The following is a 22,888-nucleotide window of genomic DNA, read 5'->3' on the forward strand; positions in this document are numbered from 1 at the left end:
GGGTTCCCCCAAAAGCAGAACCCAAGACAAACGCTTACTGGTAGATAATTTGGGATGTGATTTCAGAGAACATGAGTGGGGGCTGGGAGGATCAAACAAGGAAGGAGGGAAAGACGATGCAAGGATGTGTTACTGAGTTGGCCAGTGCTATGGGCCACTAGTGCTCAGTTCCAGGGGACTTTCTGAGGAGCTTTATGAAATGCATCTTAGAGCCACCTGCCTGTGGGATGAAAGGGGAATGCATTTATCCATTGGCTGCTATCCCCATCAGACCAGAGGAGCCCCACGGGTATTAATGCCCCATTTCGGGGTTGCACATGTGTGAGTCCCAGGAGGTTTCTGTAGGTATTTTATGCTGCAGTGTGGGAGAAACTCCACGATAGGAATGGAGGGATACACACTGCGGCCCCAGGTGAGGCTGTCCAGTTACGTGTGTGTGAAGTTGGTTGAAAGCTGCATGGACTCTGTGGTGGCAGCAGTCGCTGGAGTAACATGGACTGGGAGGATTTGAAGTGTGTATGAGAGGGGCCCAGTACAGTCCACCCCTTGCACCATTACTCAGATCTCTCGTGCCCCGAACAGAACAGTATGTCACAGGGTCCCTTTAAAGGTTAAAGGACTCTGTCAGGAATATAAAGCAGTCCCAGTTTGTGATGAATTCTGGGGCTTTCACCTCATCCACTGTTGTCTTCGTAAAGTACCACAAACCTGGGGGATTAAACAACAGAAATTTATTGTTTCCAAGTTCTGGAGGCTGGAAGTGTAAAATCAAGGTGTTGGCGGGGCGCTGCTCCCTCTGAAACCTGTCGGGAAGGATCTTTCCTTGCCTCTTCCAGCTTCTGGCAGGCCCAGACGCTTCTTGGCTTGTGGCAGCATAATGCCAGCCTCTTCCTCTGTCTTCACATGGCATTCTCCTTGTGTCTCTTCACAACATCTTCCCTCTGTGTGTGTCATCTCTGTGTCCAAATTTTCCCTTTGTGTAGGGACACCAGTCATAGTGCATTAGAGCTCACGCTGACGATCTAATTTTGACTTGATTATCTCTGTAAAGGCCCTATTTTCAAAGTCACATTCTGAGGTTCTAGGGGTTAGGACTTCAACCAACATACATTCTTTAGAGTGACACAATTCAACCTGCAAGAGCTGTGCTATAAAAAAGGTACTGCTTTCTATTATTGATGCTACCCAGATGAATAGCAGTCATTCAACAAGTCATTCTTTTAACAAGTGCTTATTGAGCGCTTACTGTGTACCAGCACTGTTCTAGGACCAGGGGATACACCAGTGAACACAATGTTCCTACCCCTGTGGAGCTTACTCTTTTATGGCAAATGATTTTCGGAAGTAGTTGCTCTTTTGTCTTGTTTTTATCACCCATTAGGAACCAAGTGGGGAATTGCCTGCTTTCCAATAACAGAACAGGCTGCCTTGAGCAAATGAGTTCCCAGTCACAAAGGCATTTAAGCATAGGTCGGGTGGCTGCTTATTGAGGATGCTGCAGAGGCAGTTTAAGTGCTGAGCAGGGCTTTGGGTTCACAATGGTTAAGGTCCCCTTCTGACGCTGAGACATTAGGGTTGTACGGATGGACTTGTTCTGACACTCAGTCTGTTTTGTCAAGTATACAATCCTTGAGTTCCTTCTATTTATCAGAGGAGCAAACAAAATGTTTTCACAGCTTTCTGCTTAAAAAAAAAAAATCTAGGCTGCTAGATTTTAAACTGTTATTTTTGCATCCTCTACTCCTTTGAGAATGTCATGGAACCTCTGGCCCCTTTCCACTGGGGGAAAATAAATGTATTCATAGCCGAGCATTTGTGTGCAATTTTGGAGGGGAGGGAAGGATAGTCCATGGACTCTGAATTAAGAAATCCTGGTACTTTTCAGGAATTATAATCATTAGTAGCAGTTAAATACACATACTTGCTTTAGAGAGTCCATTTATTCATAAAGTCATTGAATTAAATAGAATTAGAAATAAAAATATGCTTAGAGATGTTTATGTTGACTTTTTATTGTAATGGTTGCTTTTCTGATGAAAATTTATCAACATGTAATTAATAAAGTATTATTGATTTCAGAATTACCCTTTACTAAACAATGGAAATGTCCTAAATAACTGGCAGGTAATGAAAAAAAATTCAGTTCCTGACAGCCTGTCATAGTTGAATCTAAAACCTAGGGGCAAAATACATATATTCTGTGTAGTTTCCATTTCTAGATCCTGGATTTCTAAATTCTTCCTTATAAAATTTTAAATTTCTTTCCTTCTTTTTGAAAGATGGGGCCCCCTAATTACTAACTTTCTTCTTTTTATACTCTCTTAATAGATTTGATTTTCACATTGAAGGTGACTATTAAAATTCCTCTGTTGGTGGTCAGTAAATGTAGTTATAAAATTTAATTTAATAAATTTAATTTATAAAAACTGGAAAGATTTGATATTAGAATTAGCTGAACATCTAGGACCTTAAGTGTCTTATTCATGGAAGGTACATGGTAAATGTTTGTGGAATTGAATTCCGGCTTTGCAACACTTGCAATAGTTTTTTTAAAAAGTGTAATGGTTACTGCTTCTGTGGAAATAGAAATTACTCAAATATTACGTGATGAAAAACTAATGTTAGTTTACATAAAACAAAACTGTGTAGCAGTGTCTTATAGCCACAGGAACTCCTCAGCCAAATGTTAAGTAAATGCAATGAAAACATTTGTAAAAACATTATCATGCTGCAGAACAACTAGTAATGCCAGATACTCCGTAGTAGGTGGATGTTCAAAGGCACTTGGGTTGTCAGTCTTACAACTGTATTTGTGGTATTTTTGGTGATCATTCACCTTGGATGTGATTACTTACCTGGCACACCAGAAAAGCATCATTTTGCTTTTGTGTTGGCTGCATGTAGAACGTTGCTTGAAGTCACGATTATGGGTGAATCACTTTAAATGAATCCTTCTCCTTGATATACAATATTGTGCTACTTTCTCCAGAAAGATGGAATCAATACCGTTGACTGTAATGGAGGTTTGCATTTTTCTAATTTCTTATTTAGGCTGATCCGAGCAAAGATGTTCAAATTTCCATTTATTTAAACAAGATGGAGTTCTTGCTACGCTGAAGGAATATTTTTAGCTTAGTAATTTACTTAGAAACTGCCTTATTCAATATTTGATGTTAAATTTGAACTAAAACACATAGCATCATATGACATGGGTTCTTACATTAACATTTTGTTGGATTGGAAACAGAATCAACACATTAGTCATCTTAATTCATTTTAAGTTGGCTTTCTCCAGAATTCTGGAATCCAAAAACAACACATTTGTCAATTTTACACACAAAGGGAGAGGCAGGATGTAGTTTATAGTTAAACATCCAGCTTTGCAATGAAAAGCCAATGCAGTTATAGTAAGTTGAATGAAATTCAGGGTGAAACAAACAGTGTAATAAGATTTTGATGCAAATTGAATACTTTAAAAATTTGTTTTATATTTGTTTTAACGAGATTCTCTTTACACACGCTTTCATAGAATCTTGTAAACTGTTATCCACATGGGTTCTGAACTTGGCTGTTGTAATTATTAATGTTTTCTTGCATAGAAAATATACAGGTCAGGGTCACCTTCATGTCCTTCCATGCTTTGTTCTTGTTTGGCTCTAGGTGAGCTTAGAATTGAATATTAAAAGTGCCTTGTCTATTTCAGGGGTCAGCACACTATGGCGCAAGGGCCAAATTCAGCCCTTCCCTCCCTACTTTTGTAAATAAAGTTTTATTGGAACACGGCGACATCCACTCATTTACTTATTGTTTGTGGTTGCTTTCATGTTATTTTAAAACAGCAAAATTGAGTAGTTGTAACAGAGACCATATGGCTTGCAAAGCCCAAAATATTTACTATCTGACCCTTTACAGAAAAAGTTTGCCAACCCCTGTTTTATTCTGTTAACACATGTTTCTTATATAGGGATTCCCCTGATAAAATTTCAGAGTGGTTAAGAAAACAAAGCTCATCTCTCCTAAAGAATTGGTATGCTTTCTTTCATTTAATAAAGAGGGCACTATAAGGTATTCTGTTTCAAATACTTTGTTTACCTTGGTTGCCAGGAAGCTCAGAACTAACATTTAAATGCTCAAGTAAGTAACCAGCTTACTTCAGATTTCTGGTAGATCAGCTTTTTTTCTTTTTCTTGATATGGGTACACATTTTCCAATTTTTTTTTAAATCAACTTTTTGAAGTATAAGTTACATATAATAAAACTCATACGTTCTAATTGTACGCACGAATGCTGTTTGACAAGTGTGTTCACCCAGGTAAACCACCACCCCAGTCAAGATATAGAACATTTACATCTCCACAGAAATTTTTCTCCATCCTCTTTGCCCCAGGCAAATTGTCAATTTCCCCACCACCCCCCAACCCCCTGCAACCACTAATTTTCATATTATTTTTAATTCCTGTGTTGTGTTGTGGGTGTTTATTATATACTGTTTTAAATACTTTTTGGAAGGAGTTGGGGCACCAGTGATTAATTGTTGAATAGCATAGCTACTAGAGAAGCGAAGGTTCATTTATTCTATTTAGTCTCCTGTACAGATTTTTAGATTTCCATAGGAGAATTTGAGATATAAATCACATGGAGAGCGTTTTAGCTAATGTTACATTAATAAGTCTAATGTATTGAGAACTTGCTACTTGCTGAGAACCCTGCATAGTTATTTGATTTTCCTGACAGCCCTGTAAGAAGACATTTCTTAATATTTCCCTTTTACAGATGAAGAAACTGAAGTTCATAGAAGTTAACTATATTAATTTCCTGGGGCTCCTGTAGCAAAGTACCACAGACTGGGTAGCTTCAACAATAGAAATTTATTGTTTTAATGGTTCTGGAGGCTAGAAGCCTGAAATCAAGATGTAGGCAGGGTTTGTTCCTTCTGAGGGCTGTGAGAGAAGGATCTGATCCAGGCCTCTCTCCTTGGCCTATCGATGGCCGTCTTCATGTTCATATGGTGTTCTTCTCATGTGTATGCTGTGTCCAAATGTCCCCTTTTATAAGGACACCAGTCATATTGTATTAGGGATCACCCTAAAGACCTCCCCTTAACTTGATCACCTCTGCAAAGACTCTCTTTCCAACTGAGGTCACAATCTGAGGTACTGGGAGTTAGGACTTCAACATACGAATTTGGAAGTGGGGGACACAATTCAACCCAGAACATTAAGCATCCTTCTCAAGGCTCAAAGGCTACCAGGAAGTGGCAGAGACAGGATTATAACTCAAGTCTTTCTGACTGCAAAGAGTAACCCTTATAGGAGGAAGTGGAGGTGTGGTGAGGAGGAACCAACGTTCAGAGAGAAGACGGACTGACTTTGCTGAGGAGGAAGCTGTGACGGGCTTTAGAGGCCTCAGGTCCTAGAGTCCAGTCTTTACCCTTCTAATGTACTAGCTGTTGGACCTTGGCTTTTCTGAGCCTCAATTTTCTTATCTTTACAATAGGGATAAGAGCATCATATACCCATGGTGTTGAGGGTTACATGAGTCTCTGATGTTCACGTAGTGTGTACATGTGAAGCACTAGACGATGTGTGTTGTTAGAGAAGGTGAATTCTGGGCATTAACAAGACCAGAGGATCTTTACTTCGAACAAGCATCTGAGTCCCCTGAAGGGCTTATTAGAACACAGATTGCTGGGCCCAACACTGAGAGTCCCTGACTCAGCAGGTCTGGGGTGGGCCCAAGAATCCACATTTTTACCAAGTTCCCAGGTGATGTTGCTGCTGGTCCAGGGACCAGTCTTTGAGTAGCAAGGCCCTAGGTCTCTCTTTCATTTGCAGATACGTTTTTCAGTTTTCTCAGGAGCAACTCCAGGAAGAAGTTAGATTTCCAACAGAAGTCTCATCTACTCGACCTCAGTTATTTGCCTTGTTTAAGGATGACATAAATCCTTTGATCTTGTTCCTGGTGGTTGAGGCCAGGAAGCTTAGGGGACATTGCCTTTTCTCCTTTTATACAGAGCTGATCCAGTCAAAACCACCAATGTCTTCATATGTTCGGATTGCTATAACAAAATGTCACAGACGGAGCAGCTTAAACAACAGAAATTGATTTCTCTTAGTTCTGGAGGCTGGAAGTCCAAGATCAAGGTGTCAGCAGCTTTGGTTTCTCCTGAGGTTTCTTTGCCTTGCAGGTGCCCCTTCTTCTTGTGTCCTCACATGGTCTTTCCTCTGTGTACACATATCCCTGGTGTCTCTCTTCTTGTAAGGACACAAGTCCTGTTGGATCAGGGCCCCACCCTATGACCTCATTTAATCTTAATCACCCTCTTTAAAGGCCCTTAAAGTCTCCACATACAGTCACATCAGCAGTTAGTGCTCAACATATGAATTTTTTTTTTTGGTGAGGAAGATTAGCCCTGAGCTAACATCCATTGCCAATCCTCCTCATTTTGCTTGAGAAAGATTGTTGCTGAGCTAACACCTGTGCCAATCTTCCTCTACTTTGTATGTGGGACGTTGCCACTGCGTGGCTTGATGAGTGGTGCGTAGGTCCCTGCCCGGGTCAGAACCCAAGACCCCTGGGCCGCCACAGCAGAGTGTTGCGAACTTAACCACTATGCCACTGGGTGGCCCAACATATGAATTTTAAGGGGACAAAATTCAGTCCATAACAACCAGTGAGACTCCTGATCTGTTTTTCCTCCAAGAGAGTCTTTGATTTCATGTTTATTTCCTTTTCTATATCTGTCTCAAGGCACTCAGGAAAATCTACTACACTTTGCCTCTCAAACGTTATGTGCTTGAGAGGCAGGCTGCATGTTTGAGCCAAATAAAGAATCCAGTTGAGCATGCTTCCTCAAGCTGTGTAATCTGGGAAGGAAAATCTCCACTGGAATCTTCCGTGGCTGCTCCCCAATTACGTAGGCTCTCACTGCCAGGAGCTGAGACCCCTCCAGGCACGCAGTTTGAACGGAAGCTCTGTGCAAGCCAGAATCCTCTGTCAGGGCTCAAACGCCTTCACCAACACGGAACACTGTCTCTCCTTTTTGAATAGAAGTTAAGCCTAATCCCTAATCTTGCATATTACCTATGTGAGGGCTTCTACCGAGACCTTCTTGGCCCAGAGGCAGCAGCTGCATGAGGGGAGCCAAACAAATTTACAGCTGGCTGAGTCTCCAGGGGTCGGGCAAAATCGGCCTCAGCTGGAAGCGCTCTGTGCATCTCTGACATTCGTGCCAAGCAGGTGCCTGATCACAGCTGATGGTTAGATTACATGTTTCCTGAGAGGTATAGATTTCAAAATTGGTATGTTTCACCAATCCCCCGTCATGGTATTCCAAAACAAAATGTTATCAAACTCAAAACTCAAAACTCCTTCCCTTCTCCGCCTTGTGAGCGAGTCTGGTTTTTTTAGGCAGATCTTCTCAGATAGCATAAAAAGTGATAGAGAATTTCTTTGACAAAGTACATCTCTTGGGGACCCAGGGACTCTAATCACTGAGTGCGTTATATCAAAAAGGGAAGCATCAGAGCAGTAACGATTCTCTGTGCTCTGTTCGGTGCATCCTGGCTCGTGAAAGGAAGTGAAGAATTTCATGTACCTTTTCTGAAAGCCAGTGTTGCCGGTACCTTCCACCCAGGATTGTTGTGGACTGTTTGACTAGTGCAAGAGACTCACCAGAAGCGGAAACTTACAGCTTTTTTTTTTTTTTTCCCAACTATTTTCAAGTTGAATTGAGATGGTGTCAGCATTTGTGTTTTTTTTTTTTTTTTTTTTTTGTGAGGAGATCAGCCCTGAGCTAACATCCGCCAATTCTCCTCTTTTTTTTTTTTTTTTGCTGAGGAAGACGGCCCTGGGCTAACATCTGTGCCTATCTTCCTCCACTTTATATGGGACGCCGCCACAGCATGGCTTACCAAGCAGTGCGTCGGTGCGCGCCCGGGATCCGAACCAGCGAACCCCGGGCCGCCGCAGCGGAGCGCGCGCACTTAACCGCTTGCGCCACCGGGCCGGCCCCAGCATTTGTGTTTTTTAAGAAACAAAACAACAACAGAAACACACACACAGCCAAGCCACTGTTAGATTTTAAAGAACTTAAAAAAATGATTCTATGAAAGATCATATAAGAGGATGATCTGGGTTATATAGGTTACCAGGGATACTTTTTTCTTAATGACTACAAGGTAAGGATTATCCTTCAATTAAGTGTTTTTGCATTAAACTAATTTGCTTTAAAGTGCTATACATTTTGTCTGCTTGTTGTAGGTTTTGAGAAAATCTTTCATTTTAGTAGTCATTGCTTCCTGAGCAATCCCAGTAAATGTCCAGTTACTGATTCTGTTTCTGCATAAGAAGGGGCTGTAGGTGTCGCTGATCTTAGCACAGGTCATGGTGGACCCAGAGAGCATAGAGTTAATGGAACGCTCTCCCCCCGTCCAGCTTCAATGACTGAATTTGTCATACTTCTGAGAAGTTGTGTCTTAAAAAGTTACAAGTGATGGAGGATGAAAAGTCGATTTGGACACTTTAAAAGTGAGCCTCAAGAAAGTGCTGAATTTTCCCAGCGTGGTGTTTTGAGCACCTCCACGTGACTTGGGGAGCACAAAGAGTTTAATCTTTTCAAGAGCTGAAGAAATATGCCACTTTTTAAAAGGTGAGAGCCAAGGTCGATCTGAAATTTAAAAAAAAAAAAAAGGCCTTGAATTAGAAAGGTGGTTACATTGCCGACACTGAAGATGCAGGATGGAGCAGGCTTTTCATTTCTGGAAGCTCTCAATGGAATGGAGAAATTTTTTTTTTTTTTTTTTTTAACAACTCCTTCCCAACCACTTCTTAATTGACAGGAGTAGAAAATACATTGGGAGACAGGCTGATCATGGCCCCTTGGTCATTAAGAGAGTAAAAGAAAGGGGTCTCTTTTTGGACAAGTGTGGGTGCAGGACCTTCGTGGTAGCCCTGTTTGCTCTAAATCATAAAGAACCCTGTCTTGAGCAGACGACAGAGTAACGGAGGCCGCAGTCCTGAAAGGAAATCCTGGCCCAGCTGTGAAAACAACGAACCGCTCAGGAATATAATATAAGCGTGCTTGCAGATTCAGAGTTGGGTTCTCTTCTCCTCTTGAAGTGGCTGTAAATTAATCCATCAAAGTAAAAAGGGCCAAACTTCAGGGTAAATCTTTCCACTTCTAACCACGCAGAAACACTTTGGTTCTCTTAGTAGATGCTGCAAGTGCGGAATTATAAGAGGTGACACCGTGTGTGTGTGTGTGTGTGTGAGATTTGTTAGTTATAATGGCTTGCCCTCCAGAGAGCATCCCATGTGTGTGTGTGTGTGTGTGTGTGTGTGTGTGTGTGTGTGTGAGATTTGTTAGTTATAATGGCTTGCCCTCCAGAGAGCATCAACTTGAGCCAAGCCGCATGTGCTCGGCTTGAAATTACAGAGCCATCATATTCTTTCCTCTGTTAATGCCAGCAAGTGAAAGAGGCAGCATCTTGTTGAGAGCCTTAAAGGGATACGGTGGTCTCTATAGCCAATAAGCTGGATTTTAAAAAGTTTTTCCCAGGAAGACTTTGTTTTTGTTTCTTCTGTTTCATCCTGTTTTTATTTTTCTTCCTAAGGATCTGGGCCAAGTTTATAAATGTGCCATGTGCACTTTGTTAAAAAAATCCAGTGTAGCATTACTTTCTTCTTATTGGGGGGAGGTGTGAGTCTTTATTTTTGACTTTAATAAAGGTAGTCCTCTAAAGTTTGGCACTGAAGCCTTTTAGAAAATAAAGAAAAAATTTGAGTATAACTAGTAATGGCTATTGTGTTAAGATGGTCCCTTATAAAACGACTTACTGAATGTGTAGAGGTGGGGTTATATTAAGTCCATACTTGTAAGTTATTGACCTTGGAGAATGTGGAGAGCAATTTCATTTCTGTGGATTAGTTATCCTGTCTCATAGGCCTTACGCAGAGAAGTGTTTGTGAAAGCAAAGGGTGGTGTTAATTCTGAGCCCCGCGATAAAATGCTAAATAAGAGAGAAGATAATTTGATAATGCATCACAGTTTGGGGATAGATTCCATAAAGTTAAGTATGTTTATGTAATAAAGTAAACTGAAGAGGCCTAAATTCTTTGCCTTGACTTGATGACATAATATCTACAAAGAATACATATGAAATTCTATAAGTCATATTTAACAGATACAGTTAGCAGACAATAGGGCTGATGAGCACTGTTCCAAGTTGGAATTTCCTGCCTTCAAGGAGCTCCTGGTTTCTGCTTTTAACCCTATGTGATGAGTGCGGTAGTTTGGGAGCTGGATGGAAGGGAGGCACCTGCTTTGAACTCAGGCCACAGCACTTGGGGATCCTCCTCCTTTTTTGCCCTCTGATCTTGGAGTCCCTTAACCTCTGGGATTATTGGTTTTCTCATATATGAGACGATGACAATGACACTAGGGTTTCTGTCAAGTGCACCTTACAGTTAGATAATGTATTTCGTGAAACACCTAGCATGGTGCCCAACACATAAAAACACCCCCACATCCTCCTCTTTACCTTCTTTCCACGATCTTCTCTAAAAATCAGGATGCTCAGAAAATATACTGTTCAGAATAGGAATAGGTTTCTCTGTTTCCATTCTCACTTGCCTTGATTTCTCTGTATTAAAATTTATAAAGGCCTATAAATTATCAATTAGGTATCATTCAATTTTTTTATTTTTAGTTTCTTACTAAATATAAAACAGGCATTCATGCATGTGTTAAAAATTGAAATAGCATGGATGACATCAAATGCAAAATAAGTCTTCCTTGCCCCTGACTGATGGTTCTCTTGTCGAAATAATCATGTTAAGGTGTATTTAAGCACCTGCCTTCCCTACCTTTGTGTTTCAACAGCAAGATCATACATGCATGCTGTTCTGTACTTCGAGACATTTTTTCTTAATAATATAACATGGAGATGTTTTCTCTTATCTCCATGTCGTTTCACCTCATTCTTTGTAGCTGCAACACAGTATTTTGTTCTGTGCATGCCGTGTAATTTATTTAACCTAATTGATGAACATTTAGGTTGATTCCAGGTTTTGGGCTGTTACGTACAAAGCTTGTTCAATATTTCTCTCACATTTTTGCTCATGTGGGCAAGTATATTTGTAGGATAAATTTCTGGACGTGGAATACCTGGGTCAAGGGCACGTCCATGTACAGTTTGATAGATATAGCCCAGTTGCCCCCAAAGATGTTGAGCCATTTCGTATTCCACTCCTCTCCTGCCCCCACCCCCCCCTTAATATATGCAACTGCCTCGTTCCCCCACACCCTTACTGACAGGACACTGCTCAGTCTAGTTGCCCTTACAGAATCTGTCTTCACTGGGGCTGCCTAGGACCACGTTAATTGTAATCTTTGGGCACTTTTCTCACTGTGATTCCTAACACACTGGAATCTGGACTGTCACTGGCAGGTCAGATGAGAACTTACTCAACCAGCTCAGTGGCAGCACTGGTAGGCAGCCTGGGGTCAGCCTTGCCTCTTGAGAGATCCTGGGCAGTCACTTGAAATTTATTATACAGCTTTACAAAACATTACAGCCTCAGCATTATACTGCCCAAAGCACAGAAGTGCGGCCTAGTGATATTTCAAAAAGATATTCCACGTGAACCGACCGTTTCCTGCTTCTGTATTCTCATCTCTCGAATTGGTGTCTTTCTTTGGTAAATATTTATATTTGAGACCTATTTATGTTTTAAGGGGTATTTAGGAGCCTCTGTGTGGTACTTGTTGCTAGCTATATATAACATATACATTTAAAAGCAGGGCTGGTTATGACTTATTTTTCTCTGGGGAGATCTGTGTAGTTTTGTAATTTCTTAAGAGTTGGCAGCTGTGGCTAGTGTTTAGCGAGCGCGATTTCTAACTCTTTGGAACTCAGAACTATGTAACTGAAATTGTGTGGAATGTAAATGTGATCATTCGGGTAATTAAAGTAACTATAGAAACGGCGATGTGGATTATCTGGTCACTGCACTTGTGGTGTTGACCTTAAAGCTGTGGTGACTGTATATCCTAGAACTTCATCTGAAATGCCCTGGGAGAGTTAGATTTCAGTATCATGGTCAATGTCGTGTCTCCATAATTTCATTTATGTTAATCAGATCAGTCTGGAAAGGATGGTCCTTGTACTTATAGGAGAATGTAGGAGAAATTCACATCCTTAAAGCTAGTGGTTTATTCACACAAAAATTGTCCCCAAATCTAACAGAAGATGAAAAGTATTAGGCTTATCTTCTTCCTCTATACATTTTGATAAATCCCCAGGGAGGGAGATGGCTTGTGCTAGAAGATTCTGCAACTTGTTGGTTGGTTCCTAAAGATTGCTTTGGTGGTGTGTTCAGTGGCAGAGTGGGGCTCACCATCTCTGTGGGCTTTTAGTTGTGCACAGTTACAAGTAATATGCATCTCCAGTGTTTCACAATTATAAATTAATAATAACAACCCATTAGAAATTACGGGTCTTGTAAACCCCAACTCCTTTGGGCATCTTAATAAAAATGATAATTAAAATCATAATTTACAGTAAATGGGGACACTGCCCAAGTAAATCCACAATATGGAGAAAATTAAAAAACTGAAACCAGAAGGAACCTTCCTAGCGTTGGGGGAAGAAATGGCCTTGTTCTTAGCTCCTACTTGAGCAGGAGCTTTCTTAGTATTTGTGGGGACTGGGTTCCCACCCTGATGCTCTCTGTGCCTGAGGAATCTGTCACTGTATCCCCACTCACCAACCTACCAGTGAGTCTCGTTGGCTGTGGTCGCTGCTCCATCCCCCTCCACCACCACCCACAAACCCAGTCCTCCCTTTGTATTCCCTGACTAGGTAAACCAATCGCCAGCCTCACCCATGGCCTGGCTGGCATCCTTGGAGGCCTTGGATACTCCCTCAAACTTAGGCTCAGGCAGTCTTCAGGCTCTGTAGATTTTTGCTTCTCAAGTGGTTTTCTAATTTATTCCCTTAGCTGCTCAGCATAAGAGAGTACCTCCTCCCCTCCTGACTGGTCACAAGGCTTCAGAGTCTTCAGCCAGTCCATCTTCTGCATGACCACCAGTGGTATCTTAAATGGATAAAATAATTAATAATAATAATAATTCCTAGTGCTACTCTCTCTTCAAATTCTTGCACAGGCTCCCAGCTGCCTGCGAAAGAGTCCCACAGTTTTAGCTTGGTGTACGGGATTTCCTCTCCCATTGTGTTCCCTGTTCTTCATTCATATGGGCCCCTCACCAACCCTTAACGTTGTTTTGCCTTTTTTTGCTTCACAGGTTCATTTTATGTCAGTTGGTCCCAATGTAGTTCTTGGTCCAGAGTTCCTGCTACCACGCAGTGACGTTTGGGAAATGCAAAAAAGGAGGGTGAAGGAACTTGCACCATATATCCAAATTCCTGCAGATCCCTGGGGCCTTACCTTTGCGTTTCTCTGTCTGTGCAAAGCCAAGTATGCTGCCAGGTCTACCACGGCATAGCTAGCAGCCTGATCTTCTCATGCTTGACAGAGTGGGATTTGACACGGCTTAAATAAAATCTCCGGCAGGTCAGTGTGAACCATTCTTTGAGATTCGGCAGTTCGGATGTGAACATTCTGATTGAGGCAGTTTTGTGTTAAGGCTTGAACCATTGTCTCCAGCAGGAATATTCCGCAGATTATGTGTATCTGAACATCAAATGCCTGTAGTGGCCTGGCAGGTAATGTCAGCATCACGGGTGGTGACAGTGGCCAGCAGGAGGGCACAAACCTCATCTCTAGTCTGCAGCGACTCCTTGGTCCACCTGATTGTCTCCACGTGGGACTGGGGGCCCAGTGTGGTCCCATTGTAAGCTTTTTCAGAGAAGTGGGACATCTGCCTTTGGATATGTGATCGCCTCCATTTTTTAATACTGGCAAGTAATTCATATTAGGAAGGAAAGGAGAAAAGAAGGAAGGAACAGAAAGTGGGAGGGAGACAGGAACAGGGAGGAAGGAAAGGAAGAAGGAGGGAAGGTAGGGAGACCAAGTGAGGGCCACACGAAACAGGTTCATGGCTTGACTTATCCTGTGATGACTAGTTTGTAACCTCTATTTTAGAGAATGAAAACCAGTGTAAGATAAGTGGGTATTTAATATTTTTTGGTATGTTTTCACTTTTAAGTTACTTTAATGTTTGTATGCAAAGCTTAAAACCCAAGACAGCGAGGTATTAAATCTCCATGGCCACTTAATTTTCCTGATTGGATCAGATGTAACAAGTGCTAGAAAATGGATACCGCCCGTTGTTTTAAAATGTCTTCCTTTATTTTCTTTATATTATTAGCTTTAAATATTCTTTTGAACGCACTCTTGCCACCTCTATGCAGTTAAGCTGGTTCAATTTAAACATTGTCATAAAGTTAATTTTTTTATAAGATGAATCAGGTTATTAAATTTAGTAAACCATTGCCTTCATTATTTTGCACAAACTCTGGCACCGTGCAAAATTGGCTTAGCACTACTACATTTAGCTAATTAAACTGGTCATCAGCTGCAGTATTACGAGAGCGAGGGATGCTATTCTCATGGGCTTTTCCAGGACTTCAGCAATAGGTAGCATTATTAAACTTTTTCTTTTGTTATAAAACTCCACACTCTAGAGATATGGTTTACTATAAAAGTGTTGTTGTCCTTCCTGTTAAGCCATCAACTTTTGAAATATCCTTCCTTTGTTTTTCCTCCAAAGGCAATTGTAAAGGGTAAGAAAATAGAGTTGTCTCTTGCAGCTTTAAAAAGTACTAGCAATGTGTAAAGCATTGCTTAGATAAAGGAAGATGGACGACTCTGAGCGTAATTTTACACGACACAGGGACAGATGGCTTAACCATAACTACTGTCAGGCATTATCTAAAGGAGAGACAGTGCAAACTTGTGCCCACAGCCTGTTGCTGCCATCATGTCAGATGTGCTCTTTTTGGTAATAAAAATCCTTTGCTGTAGGTTATTTTGTGAAGTGAAATAGCCTGACTTTACAGGTTTGTTTGGGAAAATAAATTTTGATAGAAAAAGGGCATGCTTTTACCCCACAGATTTCCAAGTAGTGTCATTCAAAACCACAGTGAGCAGTATCTTTGCAGGATTTTAATGTTTATTCATTGTTAAAAAGGAAGTTAGAGGGCCATCAGTATTATTTGAAACAACTGGAATTGTTTTAAAATAGTCCAGAATTGTAGCGTATTGGCTATCTGTAGGAACCATTTGTTTCTTTGGCAGATATTTATTGAATCCTACTGGGTGTTAGTCCCATGGGATACAAAGATGAAAAAGGCACAGATTCTAAGGAGTTTACAGTTAACCTGCTAAATTAGATAAATAAAGCCCTGGGGCCTGCCTGGCCCTGCATTGTAGTGATACTCTCTCCATCCATTTAAAATGTGGTCACTAACAGGTGACTGAGCACTGTGTCCACCATCTTCCTCCACTCCCCTACATCATTTTTCCATTTTATACCGTTTAATGAAAATGTGGTGGAAAGGATTTCTCATCATTGCTCTGACCTGGAAATTTCATAGGGGCACAGAGTCCACCATTTTCAACCAGGTCTTCTGGGTATGTAAAGTCCTGGGATTGCAAGTGAAGTCATTTTTGGCCACGTCACGTTCCCTCCATATGGCTGTCAGTGTTTCATTAGCCTGATTGATGTAGCACATCACTCAGCAAGATTTCGTCTCAAGCCTGCTCCCAACCAGTTGGGAACAGCTGGGCTACAAAACCTGGTATTTCAGTTCTCTCTCTTCCAAAATGATCTAGGTACCTTTTGCTTACTGGTGATAGGGGGTGAAATTGGCATCATGGATAAAAATGAGTAAATTTCAGATTGTTGTCTTCTTGCTCATAGCTTGAAGATATGGCTTCGGGCACCTTTTACTACAGACACCAAAGAGGAGGCAAACCGCTTTAGAAGTTAAATATTTGAGATTTGAAATCCTCTGTGCCTTATTTTAACATCAGATTCAAGTATAGGAGGTTGTCATTAGATAAGGGTAAATGAATATCCTGGGATACAGAATTTGGCATAATCTGAAAAATAACTCAAGTTATCTGAACAATGAAGTTCAAGTGTATTCTGGAGCTAGTATTCAGACAAATGGAATGGTAGATCTTGTAGCTAATTTCTTTAAATTCTGGTGGATGTAAATGCCAGTCAGCTCTTGGGTTCCTGTTGGGAGCAGATCTAGGAGAGAGTTTTAATTTTTTAGTCATGATGATTGTGCTATTTGGTAGGTCATACAAATCAGAGAGGAGGCATAAGACTTTACACCAAGAATTTTGGAAAGAGGAAGAAAATAACATTTGTTTTCCATCTACTATGGTTATATTAGGCTCTTAGTGTATGTTTACCATTTACTCCTCATTTTAAGAAAAGATAACTGAGTTCCTGATTGGTTAAAGGCATAGCTTTAGGTCCCATAGCTTATAAATAGCTAGAGCTGGGATCAACACAAGTGTGCCAAACTCCTGAGTTTGAGTTTTCCACTATGCTGTGCTGGCTTCCCTTGAGAACCAGTTTATATAAATAGACTGGCTTCCGTGAAGATTAGATATATAGAAGTGATATGAATGAATGAACTTTGCTAGGTGCTTTCACATGGCAATCTCAGTAAGATAATGATGCTCTGATTTTTCATACATATGAACATTATCTTGGAGACAATAATCTATGGTCATTTGACGTGGATTTGGCTCAATTACATTGCTGCTTTCTCTAGTAGAATTGATTACGTTGTTGTTGCACTATACTCTATATGGTCTTCCACAAGGCTTACAAGATAGGGTATTTTACAGTTCAGAGCAGTGGTGTAGTGCTCAAGCTCTGGAATTGGACTGCCACCTTTTCTCTGCTTTTTTCAAATCAGTAATATATGAGTTCTAGTTGTTCCACATCATTGCCAACATTTGGTGTGGTCATTTTCTTTTCTTTAAGCCATTATAGTAGTAGATATGTAGCAATATCTCATTGTACCTTTAATTTGTGTTTCCCTAATGACTAATGAGTTTGAGCCTTAAAAAATAGTTTAGAAATTTTCTTCTTTTTCTGTTATGTGGAAAGGTTTATGTAAGATTGGTGTTATTATTTTCTTCAGTGTTTGGTGGACTTTAATGTTGAAGACATATGGATCCAGAGTTTTCATTTTGAGAAGATTTTGAAATATGGATTAAGTTTCTTTAAATATATGGAACTTCTCAATTTCTGTATCTCTTCTTACAGCAATTTTTAAGTAGTATCTTTCTGGGAATTTGTTTTTTTCACCTGTCTTAAATTTACTTGTGTAAAGTTGTTCAACATATCTTTTTAAGATCTTTCTAAGGTTTGTAGGATCTGTAGTGATGTCCTTCTATTCATCCATGATGTTGGTCATTAGTGTACTTGCTTGTGTGCTGTCAGTCTTGCTTAGCCCTTTATCAATTTTATTAGTCTTTTTAAGGAAATGACTTTTGGCTTCTTTGTTCCTCTGTATTTTATGTTTTTATCTTTATTAGTTTCTCTTTTTATTTTTATTACCTTCCCCCTGCTTTCTTTAGGTTTAATTAGTTGCTTTTAAAATGTTCTGACTTAGTAGATGCTTAGCTCATCTTCTATTCTAATATTGTACATATTTAAGGCTATAGCTTGTCCTTTGTCCATGGCTTTAGCTATGTTCCATAAATTTTGATGCATAGAATTTTTGTAATCCCTTAGTTTAAGATATTTTCTAATTGTCATTGTAATTTTTTGTCACAATTTCTTACTTATTTAAAAATATATTGCCCCGTGGCTTAGTGGTTGAGTGCGTGTGCTCCGCTACTGGCGGCCCAGGTTCAGATCTTGGGCGTGCACCGACGCACCGCTTGTCCTGCCAAGCTGAGGCGGTGTCCCACATACAGGAACTAGAAGGAGGTGCAACTATGACATACACCTATCTACTGGGGCTTTGGGGAGAAAAAGGGAAAAAAAAAAGGAGGAGGATTGGCATGGATGTTAGCTCAGGGCTGATCTTCTTCACAAAAAATAAATAAATAAAAATATATTGCTTAATTTCCAGATGGGGGAATTTTATAGGATCTTGTTATTGATTTCTTATTTTATTCCATTGTGGTCAAAGAGCATCCTTTCCCATTTCAATCTTTTGAAATTTGTTGAGACTTGCTTTTGGCCCTGCACAAGGTCAATTTTGGTAAATGTTCTTTAAGTACTTGAATGTACATTCTGCTGTTGTGTTCAGCGTTTAGCATATTCAATTATTTCCAGTTTATAAATTATGTTGTTCACATCTTCTATATACTTCCTATTTTTTTGCTTATTTTTATGTTACTGATATGTTAAAATCTTCCACTCTGATTGTGAGTTTGTCTATTTATCCTCTTAATTCTGTCAAGTTTAGACATATATATATATAGCTAGGTACATATAAATTTAGAATTGTCACATATTCCTGGTAGATTGTAACTTACAATTATGAAATATTCAGCTTTTTCTCTTACTATACTTCTTTTGGTTCATGTTTACATGGTGTATCTTTTCCCATACTTTTAACTTTTTTATCCTTATGTTTAAGGATACCAGACGTAGCATACACACTTTGTAAGGAGCATATTATATGTGTGTGTTTTATCCAGCCTGACAATCTTTGTCTTTTGATTGCAGTTTTTAGTCCATGTGTATATAATGTAATTACAGATATATTGGGGGTTAAATATACCACCTTATTATTGGCTTTCTATTTATCTAACGTTTTATATTCCCTTTTCTCTTTTTTCTTGTCTTCTTTTTGTTGTTCTACTTCTCTTATCTATTAGCTTGTTAAATTTGTATTATTTTACTGTCGTCTTAGCAGTAATTGTAGAGATTACAACCTGCATCTTTGATTTATTAAGATCTTATATAAATTAGTACTTATCACTTCCTGGACAATGCAAGGGTCTTAGAATACTTTAATCCCATGTATCACCTCCTAGTTTATGTGTTATTATTATTAATATAGTAATTCTCACTATGTATTCTAAAATTCACAAACTCTTAGTATTATCATTTAGAGTTTTTCATATATTTAAGCTTTATGTTACTCTTTGTTACTTTCTGCATCTCCAGATTTCTATCTAGGGTCATTTTCCTCCTGCCTGAAGAGCATCCTTTAGTATTTCCTCTAGCATAGATCTATGGGTAATATATTCTCTCAGCTTTTGTTTGCTTAAAAATTTTATTCACCTTTATTTTTGAAGGATATTTTCACTGAGTGTAGAAGCACCAAATGCTGGCTCACCTCTCTTGGCCTTTCAACTTTTCCAAATCTTGGCCCTCAAAATTCTCAGACGTAATGTCCCTCTGATGCCTTCAAAGAGATGTGCATGCGTGTGTGTGTGCATGTGTGTATATGTATGTGTTGTTTAGTCCACCTTTTCTAAGTGTTCCCGGTGAGAGGGTGGATCTAAGAAACCTAGGTTGCCGTTGCTAGAAGCAGAAGTGCTGGAAGCATTTAGCACAGTACAGAACACATTGTCAAGAACTTAATCAGTGTTCTTTGTTTTACTTTCCAGGTCTGTTTTCTCTTACTAGACTGTAAAGTCTTTGAGGGCAGTGACCATGCCTAAGTCTTTATGTATCCTTATTCTTTATATTTGGCACAGGATCTGGTTGTTATTAAGGAATGGTTAAATGGCTGACTATGCCACGACCTCTTCTATGGCTTGGCCTTCACCTTTGAAATCTCTGTGTTTCTAGGAGAGGTTTTCTCAACTTCAACACTGTTGACATTTGGGGCTAGGTGATTCTTGGTTGTGGGGGCTGTCCTGTGCTTTTTGTCCTGTGTAGGATATTTTGTAGCATCCGTAGCCTTTACCCTCAAGGTGCCAATAGCACCCACCCCCAGTTGTGGCCACTGAAAATGTCTCTAGACATTTGCAACTATTCTAGGGGGCAAAATTGCCTCTGGTTGAGAACCACTAGGGTAATGCATGTGGTGCTCCATAAGGCCATTCAACACGACTCAGTGTTTTGCATTTGTGTTTTCTAATGCTGACTTTCCTTTAAATCATAGGGTTTGAAACTGCCAAGTCTTTTGCCCTCCATGGTGCACACGTGATCCTGGCCTGTAGGAACATGACAAGAGCGAATGAAGCTGTGTCACGCATTTTAGGAGAATGGGTAAGCAAGTACTTGACTGTTTTTTTTTTTAATCGTCAAATACACATGCCGGTATAAACACATGGAGGTTTTAGTTCAGTGCGTAAAGTTTATTGCTCTTAGACTAATGTTTTCTTTATTTGTAAAGTCATTTTCACTTTGTTTACTTTATGAGTGAGAAGACAAGCAAGCCCGTTACTATCCACACACTTGTTTATAGTTCATTGTCAGTGTCATCTGCTTGATTAGTCAGAGGCTTGAGAATGTTTATGCATTTAGTTCATTTATTAAGAAAAATAAAATGTGGTTAACGCCCATAAATACAGCTAAGAGGTTGTGTTGCTTATGGTTTTTAGGATTAGAAAGGGTTAGAAAGGAGCAAGCTTTAACCCTGTGTCTGGTTTTTCCTTTTTGCTTTTCTCTCTCTGTATAGATGTTGGTGTTGATATGTCTTTGCACACACATTTGCTGAGGGCTCACCGTGCTCTTGGGGCTGAGGATATAGCATCACACAAAACAAAATCCCTGCCCTCCTGGGCTTAGCTTCTAGGTGGGAGAAATAGGCCATAAAGAGATAATTACCTTTCATATTTAACATAATGTCAGGTCATTCTAAATACAGCGAAGGACAGTGAAGCAGAGTGAGGGATGAGGAGTGGCAGTGTGAACTATTTTAGATTGGGTGGTCGGCAGAGACCCCTCTAAAGTCGTGACACTTGATCTGAGACATGAATGAACTAACGAAGTAAGCTGTGTGAAAGAGGAAGTGCTTTCTAAGCAGTGGGAACAGCATGTGCAAAGGCACAGAGGTAGGAGCATGCCTGGAGGATTCAAGGATCAGCAGGGAGCTAGTGTGGCTGGAGGCTCGTGGAAGGGGAGATGTTACAGAGGTGCTCTGAGGGCGTTACATAGGGCTCAAGGTCAGTGGTGAGGAAGACATCAGAGGGTTTGAGCCAGAGAGTGACACAGGCTGATTGATTTTTTAACGTGATCACTGGGCTTCGGCATGACGTATAGACTGCATTCATTCATTCATGTCATTCATTCACATATTTATGAAGTGTATCATTGTTGTAGGTACTGGGGGGGTCTACTGTTAAGGAAGAACGGATATTACCACTGTCTTTGTAGAGCTTTCAGCCTAGAGTGGAAGTCAGATTTAACCCAAGAAACGTAATCATCCATGTAAACTTGCAACGGTGGTAAGTGGTACTATGAAGTATGTGGTATTCCAACATAGTGAATAATGCCAGGGAGGTGGGGATGTTCAGAATCTCCGAGAAAGAAGTAAGTGAGCTGAAATCTCCAGAAAGACCAGGGGGAGGGTGGAGAAGAGTCAAACCAGGCGGAGGGAATGGCCTGTGGAGTGGCCCTGGGAGAAGGAGGAGGAGAAGACAGTCACGAGGCTGGGGGCAGAGCGTGAAGGGGGTCGGATAAATCTTGCCAAGACTGTCTTCATTTTCTGAGCACCGTGGAAGATTTCTTGCCATCTGAAGAAATAGACCACGATTTGTTTAAGAGAATGTCTGGTGTTCCGGACTGAAAGTCAAGAAAAGGAAGATTTGTTTCTCCTTTTTAGGTATATTTCAAATGAAATATTTCAAAGTCAGTATGTTTCAAATGAACACTTTTCTTGAGCTCACTGGATTCATTATTTTGGGTTAAATTAAAAAAGCAAATCAGTTTTTTCTGATTATTTTAGCATCGTTCTAATGTAATAAAAAAGTAATAACCGCTATTAGGTGGTATGGTAGTCATCTTTAGAGATATATAAGGAGATCAAATGGTAATACATGCATATGGTTTGCATCTTCATACAGAATTGGATGGTATAAAATTGAAAGGGAAAGTCCTTCCCAATGCTTCTCTTGGAGGGCAAATATTATTAACCATTTCTTGTGTATTCTTCCAGAAAAAGATTGTATATCCTAGAAAACACACTCACGTGCTGTTATGTACTTTGATTTTTTCGCTTAATACTATAGGAGGTCTTTTCTTCTCAGTACGTATAGATCTACCTTGTTGTTTTTAACTGCTGTATAATATTCCATCCTGTGCTTATGCTATAATTTATTTAATCAGTCTCCCTTTTTGCTGGACATTTAGGTTGTTTTCATTGTTTTGCTATTGGCTTAAAGTTTGGTGGCTCTTTCATTTTCATTTCATCCAAAATTGGATCTAAACTATGCTGCAGTGAGTATTCTTGATATATGCTTTTGTGAGTACACCCATAAGGCAGAATCTTAGCAGTGGACTCATTGATTCAAAGCCATATGTGTTTACAATTTCGGTAGCACTTTCCCAGTTGCCATTTCATAGTGTTGTACCAATTTCTATCCCCACTGTCAATGTGGAAGAGTTCCTGTGGTCTAGCAGCAGAGAGTGTCAAACTTGTAAAATTTTGCCCATTTGATGTTATATTTAAACGAGAAAAATCAAATTCCAGTAGCCCTTGTGATACTGTAATAACCACGTTGTACGATGATATTAATGTTTAAACCAGTCTTGGAAGATAATGCTAAAAGACAACTATTTATGCATTTTAAAAAGTGTCTTCCTTTTTCCTGATATGTGAGAACAGATTCATCTGTGTTTATCTCATTATAACTAGTGCTTGATGCTTGGAGGGAGAAATTGCTGCGTTCACGCTAATCAACTCTGGGAGTTTGGCAAGTCTCTTAATGTATTTGGTGCCTCAGTTTCCTCATCTCTAACGAAGAACGTTGAATGGGATGATCT

General features: G+C 40.0%; 1 protein-coding gene across 6 annotated transcripts in view; it reads left to right on the top strand.

Moving 5' to 3' along the window:
• Nucleotides 1–22,888, top strand: part of WWOX (WW domain containing oxidoreductase) — a 739,856-nt gene that overhangs the window by 30,369 nt on the left and 686,599 nt on the right. For all 6 annotated transcript variants that reach the window (XM_058528338.1, XM_058528335.1, XM_058528337.1 and 3 more), the window contains exon 5: nt 20,064–20,170. In XM_058528338.1, the coding sequence (XP_058384321.1) occupies nt 20,064–20,170 (107 nt within the window). The remainder of the gene's footprint in view (nt 1–20,063; nt 20,171–22,888) is intronic.

This window comes from Diceros bicornis, chromosome 32 (assembly GCF_020826845.1).
Source record: "Diceros bicornis minor isolate mBicDic1 chromosome 32, mDicBic1.mat.cur, whole genome shotgun sequence".
Classification (NCBI taxonomy): Eukaryota; Metazoa; Chordata; class Mammalia; order Perissodactyla; family Rhinocerotidae; genus Diceros; species Diceros bicornis.